We start from the raw sequence: 11033 nt of genomic DNA, 5'->3' as shown, positions 1-11033 counted from the left end.
TATAACATGTCCAACTTCTGTGTTTATAAAACTCTGACAAAATGTAGTTCTCTCTAGATCAAGCATTTTTTAAGATTTAATCATTTCAAGTATGGAACTTTCTATATAATTCACCATGATTTTTCACATCTGACAGCAGATAATTGAAATAGAAATTTATAATCTTTCTGTATTGAAAGTGACTTGAACAGGTGCACACGTGTCTTACTGCGTTAGAGTAGAAAAACCCCTGAAGTTAACACAAGTAAAACTAGCTCTTATAACCCCAGAGCACACGTTATGATTTGCCAACTAACATTTCTTTTAAAGGTTGTTTAGTTTTTCAACAACAGTGAGAAATTTTTAACTTAATGCCGTTATTTAAAACCGATAATTGTGTTTTTTTATTTGTACGTTATAGTATGTCAGGAAAATGTTAACCAATCAATATAAGTTTTACAGTGTCTAACATAATTTCTGTCTTTCAACAGGATTTATCCTAATGTATTTGTTGATATTTTAATATATATACTTACCTAAGCTTACTGATTCAAAAATTAAAAGTAATGCAAAGACCATTTTTCTAAATTCAGGAATTTATATAAACTTAAGGTGATTTTTTTTGTCTTTTGTTTTTTATCAAAGAATTTACAATGTTCTTAATATACATTCTTCTCACTTCACATCGTCTGTGGAAATGGAAAGTTAGTTTTAGCTGAATGTTTCTTCTTAGGGGTCAAGAAGGAGGAGAAAAATTAGATTCCAATAAAGATAAACGTGACGATACTCCAGGAGCGAGCGAGAACAGTAGAAAAGAAAAGGTGAAATCTTCATTAACCCTTTTCCAATATTTAAAGACGTATAAAGATTATTCGGGTAGTATTCCCTCTCACCAATCTAACGGGTTTGACGAGAGTTGATGTAGCTTGAAAAGGGCTGGAAAGGTGAAATCTTCATTAACCCGTTTCCAATATTTAAAGACGTATAAAGATTATTCGGGTAGTATTCCCTCTCACCAATCTAACGGGTTTGACGAGAGTTGATGTAGCTTGAAAAGGGCTGGAACTTTTGTGTACAACATGAGCAAATAAATGTTTCATACTTAAAACTTTTCAACTGTTAGATGTACAAAACTAGAGCTCTGAATCTAACTACCGTGTTAAATGATCTTAAAATCTCTTTCATTAAGAAAGAACAACAAAGTTGTGTGCGAGAAAATAGTTGACACCAAACAGTTAACAATTTCTTATATTTTGTTGAAAATATAATTATTTTAGCTAAAAAGGCCTTAATGTATACATTAAAATAATACCATTTTTCATAAGTACTTCTTTAGGAAGCCACGCTTTTCATGTATAACTGTACTATTTAGTCAGAGTATTGTCCCAAGAATATTAGCTGTACTAAATTAATTTAAGTTGTGTGGGAGAAATGTGTGATAGCAAGGAATAGATGTGGAAAGAAGACTCTATAGAAATTGAGATACTTTGAAAATTTGGTACAATATACATATAAACTTAATGTGTAGTAATATGTGAATTAGAAAGACTTTACGGATTGCAGTGTTATTTATTTTGACTTAATAATTAGTTATTACAGAGATGTAAGAAGGCCTAAAACGTAATTCAATACATCATTTTAGTACAATGACACTAGTTTCTTCAGTTTAGTTCCATATGTATTAGAGAGTTAGGTATTCAAAATGCTAAAAACATTCAGTCTTTTTTATCCAATTAAAATTTTAATTTTTAAAGTAACGGATGTATTCATTTATCCAGGTAAAATTTGAGGAAATGTCTGATCCGAATTCCAAGTGGGAGAGTGAGAATGCTGGAGAGCACAAAGGTAAAGGTGAGAATACAAAAGATGAACTGTTGAAACTACAACAGAATATGAGTCTTGGGGAATCCAAGTCCAAGCGTACAGTATATGAACGTGCACGTAAGGAAACTGAGAATAACTTGGCATCAAAAACTGAGTTAATTGATATAAAAACTGTAAACATCAAGGAGAAGTTTGAGAAAGGTGAACTCAAAAATGAATTTTATCTGGAAAAACAAGAAAAAACTCGCAGACAAAAGGAGGAAGATCTTAGTGTCTTAAGTGAAACAAGTAGGTAGATGTAACACACGTTGATAAGTTCACTGGGTTCAGTTCTCCTTAAATAATTAGGTTATACACAAACATTAGGATCAACTGTTTCTAATTTGGTAGGTTATACACACACCTAGGTTTAGCTCTACTTAAACTGATAGGTTATACACACACCTAGGTTTAGCTCTACTTAAACTGGTATGTTATACACACTCCTAGGTTTAGCTCTACTTAAACTGGTAGGTTATACACACTCCTAGGTTTAGCTCTACTTAAACTGGTAGGTTATACACACTCCTAGGTTTAGCTCTACTTAAACTGATAGGTTATACACACTCCTAGGTTTAGCTCTACTTAAATAATTAGGTTATACACAAACATTAGGATCAACTGTTTCTAATCTGGTAGGTTATACACACACCAAGGTTTAGCTTTACTTAAACTGGTAGGTTATACACACTCCTAGGTTTAGCTCTACTTAAACCGCTAGGTTATACACACTCCTAGGTTTAGCTCTACTTAAACTGGTAGGTTATACACACACCTAGGTTTAGCTCTACTTAAACTGGTAGGTTATACACACTCCTAGGTTTAGCTCTACTTAAACTGGTAAGTTATACACACACCTAGGTTTAGCTCTACTTAAACTGATAGGTTATACACACACCTAGGTTTAGCTCTACTTAAACTGGTAGGTTATACACACACCTAGGTTTAGCTCTACTTAAACTGATAGGTTATACACACACCTAGGTTTAGCTCTACTTAAACTGGTAGGTTATACACACTCCTAGGTTTAGCTCTACTTAAACTGGTAAGTTATACACACTCCTAGGTTTAGCTCTACTTAAACTGGTAAGTTATACACACTCCTAGGTTTAGCTCTCCTTAAACTGATAGGTTATATACACTCTTAGGTTTAGCTTTCCTTAAACCAATAGGTTACACACACTCCTAGGTTTAGCTCTCCTTAAACCGATAGGTTACACACATTCCTAGGTTTAGCTCTATTTAAACCGATAGGTTATACACACTCCTAGGTTTAGCTCTCCTTAAACTAATAGGTTACACACACTCCTAGGTTTAGCTCTCCTTAAACCTCTAGGTTATACACACTCCTAGGTTTAGCTCTCTTTAAACTGGTAGGTTATACACTCTCCTAGGTTTAGCCCTATTTAAACCAATAGATTATACACACTCCTAGGTTTATAAACTCATAGGTTATACACACTCTTAGGTTTAGCTTTCTTTAAACCGATAGGTTATACACACTCCTAGGTTTAGCTTTCGTTAAACTGGTAGGTTATATACACTCCTAGGTTTAGCTCTTCTTAAACTGATAGGTTATTAATTTGATATAACTAGTTCTCTTTCCAACTAATAATTTATACAAAGACCTAGGATCCGTTCTTCTTAAACCAATAGGCCACACATACGCACTGTTGAAGTCAGTTCTCCATATACACAAACATCCCAGGTTTTACCCAGAAACAGGAGTAGTACTGGAAATGGTTACCAAGTGAAACTATGTAATAGACTGGACAAAATGTCATAAACAAAGTCAACATAAAAACTGTGTGTGTGTGTGTGTGTAGCTGCTGGACTATGGATGACCACATCCTCACGTAGTTTCTGTTTGAAGACTCAGTGTAGATCAGTCACTACGAACTACATGAAAATTTGCATTTAATTAGCACACTATGCTACCACGTGACTGGTCATTCTCATTCCATATAGGTGGGGTTGTGATCTCTAGATATTTCCTGTATAATCACTCAAGGATATTACTCTTAACATTTTGAAACAAGGCCACTTTTGGAGAATGTTCTCCATAGGTGGCAACAGGTATCACCTACTTTGAAAATTACAAAGGAACAAATTAAGTTGAAACAATATTAATGGTTTTATTAACCGTGAGCTACATGAAAACTTGCGCATTTTCAGAATTAACAATAACTTCAGAATGAATATCAATACTACAGAAAGAAGAAACTTAGGGTATATTACTATACCACAGATATACATAAAAAGGTGTACCATAGCCACGCGATTAACAAAGAAACAACAATTTATGTTCCTCTAAATTAATTCTCGTAAACACTGATAACTTGGCCTACTTTTATAATCAGGATTATCCAGGAGTGAATTGGTATGTCATTGAATATGTTGAATATTCAAAATGACTTTTCAATGAGAACGTGAAATTTTCACTGCAAGTGCCACCAATTTAATATTTTTCAGTCGAGTAAACCAAATGTATCAATACTGTGATATTTTTGTCAATCTATGTTTAACTTGTATATCTGAAGAACTGATAAAGAATGTGCAGAACTGCAAAAGTTCAACAGTTCAGTTCTAGAAGTACCAAACTAATATTTTTTTATTATAATTATTTTAAAATTAGAAACAGTATTTATTTTTGGTCAACTAACTCAGTTTAATTAATATTTTAAATGTTCTGTCATTATTGTATTTTTAACAAATGTTCTGTGCATCAGTAGACTGTTTCATAACTAGCATTACAGGTACTGGGAATATAGCTTGTCAATAGAGTTTTATTTTTTACAGGGTTAAAACTATTATTTGATTGGCTCGGGTGCAACTGTTAGTATTAAGTTTTCTTCTATCACAACTTGGCTGGTTAAAAATCTTTTATAGTCTGTGAATTACAAACTTAACCAACATCACTGTGACCAAGAAAGTAAAAGTAATTGATCCAAGGTTATTGGTGTGATACTTGATCAAGTAGCATATTTTTTATCTCTCGTCTTAACAATGGAAACTTTTTAGGTTAATGAAATTTTAAAAAAATTTCAATTGTATGCATTTTACAGAGTGTTTCCAGCTTTTCTTGTAGAGGACATCAGCCCTGTACAGTACTGACCTTATCTCACATGCTAGTTACACACATCAAGGTGTGTGTGTTCTGATAAAGGACATCAACCTTGTACAGTACTGACCTTATCTCACGTGCTAGTAACACACATTAAGGTATGTGTGTTCTGATAAAGGACATCAACCTTGTACAGTACTGACCTTATCTTACATGCTAGTCACACACATCAAGGTGTGTTTTGAGACTTTTAAGCTTTCTCACAAATCATACTGTTAGAGACCTCATTTTGATCTTGTATCTACTGATATTACTGTGAACTTTCACCTGGGGCTACCAGTGACATGGGTAGAGGCTGTGCACAGTTTAAATGACTGTTGTCATGAGATAATTACCAACTTACAAATAGTACTTACTTAGATACCAGGTCTGTGACTTTAGGACACAGATCACTAGCTTAAAGAAGTTTATGTAAAAATAATGAAAACAGAGAATTATAATGTTGAAATAAAATACAACATTTATTAACTTCTATTTATGTTGTTACGTTAATATTCTTTCATTTTTCTTTCACTTCAGTGGTTACTTCAAATTTTTATCATTGTTACACTTCATAAATAATAAAAGGCTTACTTAGCAGCTGAGGTTTTTTCTATTTTTTATGACTGGGGCTGCCAACTTCTAACTCAAGCCAACTGGCTCGAAGGCAGATTGCATTTCTCTGGAGCTGGCTGACTTACTGTATTTTTAAATGTAGCTTCTATATATATTAGCTGCTATGTAGTGTGTGGGCATGAAGTGGGTAGAATTGGTTATGTAATAACTTTTCATAGGGGGGTGGGGGCAAAATATTTCCCCTGAGGTTCTTAGGAATCTTCATCACAAGATTTGTATTACTTGAAGACCATTTCCATCCACTGCCATCAAGGACAATGTTGGTGAAGAATACATTATGGGCCCTCTCACAACATTGGAGCTGTGTGCATGCCCCTCTCAGTGGGTTTAGTTTGTTTAGTTTGTTTTTGAGTTTCCCGCAAAGCTACACGAGGGCTATCTGCCCGGCATGGCCAGGTGGTTAAGGCACTCGACTCGCAATCTGAGGGTCGCGGGTTCGAATCCCTCTCACACCAAACATGCTCGCCATTTCAGCTGTGGGGGCGTTATAATGTGACGGTCAATCCCACTATTCGTTGGTAAAAGAGTAGCCCAAGAGTTGGCGGTGGGTGGTGATGACTAGCTGCCTTCCCTCTAGTCTTACACTGCTAAATTAGGGACGGCTAGCGACTGGACAATGTTCCATCTGACACTACTAACTCAAACTACACTATACTATGTTACAGTTTTCAGTGTTGGAAGGTAAACCTTTGGTTACACAAAAGTCATAAAAAGAGGTGTGATACAAAAACAGATAAAGGGTTCCCACTGAGAGGGGGATCCTTAGTTTAGTAACCAATGGTGATTTATTTATTTCATTGTCACTTTGTGAAGGGTCAAATGTACTTTTCATTATATGTAGAAGTTCCATGGAGTTTCAGCATTTCTTATACTGGACTTTCATTCATATTCATTAGGGATATATTTCTTTCCTTTTTACAGTATCTAGTGTTCACGTACATATTTTACTTTCCTTAGTTGCTGTTTCCAAACTTTAACACATATTTTTGTGATTATTGTAATCAGTCTTTTTGTTTCTCTAGCCCTTAAAGTAATATTTTACAGGCCCCTCAAGAGCCGGTGGGGGACATTTTTGTTGAAAAATATAACAAAAACTACCCAATCCGGTTTTTCTTAATTTTAACTGAAATTGTTTGGACATTTTTTTTTTTACTGGCTAAGACGAAGGCATTTCCAACACTCTTTTAGTGTTGGGGCTGCGAAAAGTGATTTGACGTGGTAAGGTGACTGAAATCCATCAGTGCATCACAAGCTTAACGGCTAAGCACAAGAAGCATGGAAGTCTCCAAATGACACGCAAAAGTATTGAGGAACCATTTAGAACCACCTTGGTAGATATTGTGCAGTAAGCCGAGTACCATATTATGCCTGTAGCTGCTTTTCAAGTGTTCCTGTCTGCACATCCTGCTGCTGAGTATCGTGATGCTTCTACCTTCCCTACGGAATTGCGAGTGAAATCGTCTGTATCTCAGTTGAAAGCTAAACTCAAAAAGATGATAGCAGAAGCATAGAAGGTTGGCAATTGCTTAATTAATGACACTGAGAATGTGGCTTTATTGATATATACTGAATTTATTCCCTCAGTACTTCTTTCGAAGTTGTTTCATAAAGATACTTCCAAAACCACCCTCTTTGGGAGTTTCCAGATTGAACTTACTTTTAATATACGATGAATTGTAGTGTAAAGACACCTCTTGGCTCCTGGGGGACGTGTTGATAATATTTCGATTTTTAACAAGTAGTTAACTTAGTTATTTTCTTTAACTACTCTTGTTTCACTGATGAAATTATTGTTTTCATGTATGTAATGTCACAATGTCTTGTATAGATCAGAATTTCTTAAGAATAAGATAGAGGATTCAAACATCTTTCTTTCAGCTCCATTCATCGTTCAGTGCATTTGTTTGCCTTGATTATTTTGTGTTTAACAAAGATTGTTTTCACATTGTTTTAACTCAATCAGAGACTGAGAATACTGTTAAACTCCATAATACATTTTCAAGTGCTCTTCTAGCTATTTTAGCTGCTATCCATGTCACTTAAGGTTATCATTACGCCTGATAACACAAAAACTTTTTTCTGTAGAGATTATTCAGTACTACATAGTAATATATATTAATTAGGCAAATACTTGAAAGATGTACAGTGTAATAAAAACAAAATATAACTTATGTGTTTTAACACTGAAATATTTTAGGATAATATCAATTTGATTCTTAGGCACTGCAGCTGGAGCAAGATCACGTTTCAAGCACATGGATGCTGAAAGTTCTAGCACATCTTCACCAATTAAGTCACCTTCTGATCAAAAGCATACTTGGGAAATACCATCACCTAATCAGCCTCGTACTGATATTGCAGTTATCAAATGTAGTGATCCAGGCGCTAAGGATAAAATTGAAATTGATCCTGCCCAGCTGACCCAAAGATTCAACTTCTTTGAAAACTATAGAGAGGAATCAAAAGAAAGAGACGCCAATATTGTACGATCATCTGATGCTGGTCATGAAGTTATTGTTACCGACACAACTAAAAAGATGTTGAACATGTTCAAGGAGTTAGAGAGTCAATCTAACAGTGGTGAAGCCATGACTGGTCCTAAACCAGTGAGGGCAATTACTCCACCACCAGAGTCAACAAAAACCGATGACAGAGAATGTGAGCATTCACCAAAGGCAAAACAACGGTCCGCCGTCATTCGCTGCAGTTATAAAAACGAAGATAATCTGGTATGGGATACTGATAAAGCAAAGAATCTTCGTTCCAAGTTTGAGAATTGGCAACCTGATGTTGAACAAACTAAAACTAAGAAGGAAGAAGAATTCCTACCAGAAACAGATATGGCTAAAAACCTGCGGGCCAAGTTTGAGGCAATTCAGGAAGAAAGCACAAAGTCAAAAGAGAAACTAAAACCCACAGGAAAGAGACTTGTGGTGAGTACTTAATGTTTCCATATTACTGTTTGGTTCAGAAATTCTTACTAGTTTTTGATGTTTCAAAAAATTACAAATTGGACTTAATACTTTTGTACATTAATGTGCTTGCTAATGAGCAGAAGTTATTTTATGTTATATTTTTACATAATTTAGTGGTTTCTGTAAAATAGAAGTAGGGGATCACTATAACTAAAGAGACTGTTATAAACTTTAAAATATGTAGGTCTTTATTTTTTTAAGTGTTTTAATGACTTTAAAATTGTCAGTTAATTTGTTATTAAGTGAGAAACTATGAATTTAGGTTGTGTTACGTTTCAGACAGATCATATCTGCATGTGATATCTTCACAATTAGTTCAGCTACATGCAATAATAACAGTGCATAATATAATTTAACAAAAATATTTGATCTCATAAAACCTGATGAGAGAAAGCTGTCACATGGTCTCAGTCAACATGATAAACAATGTTCTATACTGGTCTGTTGACTGATGATAAACAATGTTCTATACTGGTCTCAGTCAACAGACCAGTATAGAACATTGTTTATCATCAGTCAACAGACCAGTATAGAACATTGTTTATCATGTTTATTACATTTAACCGAATAATCACCAACAGAACATTCAAGTTTTACTTTCAATGCCTAGCCCAACTTATCAAACCCTAACCCCACCTTCCCCAGAAATCCACTTCTCAAGCCATGCCTGTTATTAACCCCTATTGTTCTCTAAATCCCCGACTTTCGGTGGGCGGTCAGTCTTTGTTGTTTGGAACACGTTTTTTTAACTAAACCAATTATTGACTGTAACTTTCAGTACAGCGTTAGCTGCCACAAAGATTGGGGCTTGGATGCCTAACTTCAACACTTGGCCAGAGCCGAGTATTACCGGGTAGCCCAGTACCCAGCCGGAATCAAATATCTGGCCAGGAACCCATCTATATACCTAATTCTTAGTATCTGCAAGTTACACATACGCAATGTTCATGTGAGTAAGTAAGAAAAAACTGATAAACAATGTTCTATACTGGTCTGTTGACTGACCAGTTTTGTTTTTGTTTCTAATTTTTGTGGATATTTATTGGGGGGGGGAAGAGAGAACTCTGTGCCTGTTGACACCTTGCCCCACCCAAAGCTTAATGACCAGGTAACCAGACCCGGTATTCGGCCAAATGTTACTATCCTACTAAGAATATAAAAATGTGTACTTTATACATTTGTACCTCAACATGATGTATTCTTAATTATGTCAATTTTAAAGAAAAACAACTAACTACATAAACAGTCACTTCATTATTATTATTATACTTTTATTATAGAGATTCTTTCACATTGTTAGCTTAATATGTGTAGTTAGAACCTTCTAAGCTTGCTACACCTTGTGATATTATTGGGTTTATGGCCAGAAATACTGTTAACAGAGATGAAATAATGCATTCTAATCTTTATAAATAAGAATCTTAGAAATGTATATTTAATTAGCTATACTTCAATAGGATGATATTTAGTTTTGTTCCATGTAGGTGGCTTACTCTGATAGATAAATAATACTAATATAACTCATCATAGGAGACTTGTTTACCTTAGTACGCAACACAGTAATGTAAACTTGATTGATTCTTGTAAGAACATAAAGATATTTTGGGTGAACGTTTCTGTCACTTACCTACTTGGATGTAAATGAACCAATCAAAACGCTAGTTCTTACTTGTGTCACTCTGGCTAGAGCCAAGTAAAAAATCATAACACACTAGAGTTTCCTCACTGAGTCAGTTTGACACATATTAGGAAAGAAGACTGAGGGATATCAAGCGGAATGACTGCCGTGTTGTACATTTACGTACTAGTCAACTGGTGAGCATGCTGCTGCCTTGAAACATCAGAAATCCACTGCTTGCTGTGTTTTTCTATTGAAACTGTGTAGTCTTTGTTAGTAGAAAAATCTGACTAATCAGCTCACTGTTTTTATTGTTCAGTGAGATGATTCAAAGTCCAGCGTTTCCAGCTGTAATAAAATGAATCTACAGGTGAAGAAAAAAATCATGGGTATAATTTTGTAGTTAACAAAAATAAGCACAGTCTGTTTTTTTAGTTCATGGCAAAAATAGTTTCAGTTTTTTTGTTGCTTATTTTTTCTGTAAAATATTTACTACATCAGTGAAATTAATATCTAAATGTATTCAAACTTAATACAGTATATATATAAAGGAAAATTCTTATTAACTTATAAAAGATTGTGTATGACAAGTGATATTATTTCATTCTCTCAAGTACTTGTTGATACAATTGTGTTTGAAAGGAATATTGTAATAGTAAACACTAAAAATACATAAAAAAATCTTGGCTTTCAACTCAAGTAGAACAAATTTAAGATACTTTTATTAGTTTTTAAATCTCATTTAATATGTTTATCACTATTTTATTTGTTCTTTTATCATGTAATAACTAATATTTATTTTGTTTCTTTTTGAATTTTGTGCAAAGCTACACGAGGGCTATCTGTGCTAGCCGTCCCT

General features: G+C 34.4%; 1 protein-coding gene across 1 annotated transcript in view; it reads left to right on the top strand.

The window, feature by feature from the left end:
• LOC106474622 (LIM domain and actin-binding protein 1-like) overlaps nt 1-11033 on the top strand; it is a gene marked incomplete at its 3' end in the record, with an annotated part of 18368 nt that overhangs the window by 2323 nt on the left and 5012 nt on the right. Inside the window, exons 3-5 of the mRNA XM_022402934.1 lie at nt 713-800; nt 1758-1830; nt 7802-8514. Coding sequence (XP_022258642.1) covers nt 713-800; nt 1758-1830; nt 7802-8514 — 874 coding nt within the window. The remainder of the gene's footprint in view (nt 1-712; nt 801-1757; nt 1831-7801; nt 8515-11033) is intronic.

Source organism: Limulus polyphemus, unplaced genomic scaffold (genome assembly GCF_000517525.1).
Source record: "Limulus polyphemus unplaced genomic scaffold, Limulus_polyphemus-2.1.2 Scaffold7450, whole genome shotgun sequence".
NCBI lineage: Eukaryota > Metazoa > Arthropoda > Merostomata > Xiphosura > Limulidae > Limulus > Limulus polyphemus.
This window is presented reverse-complemented; position numbering and strand designations above follow the sequence as displayed.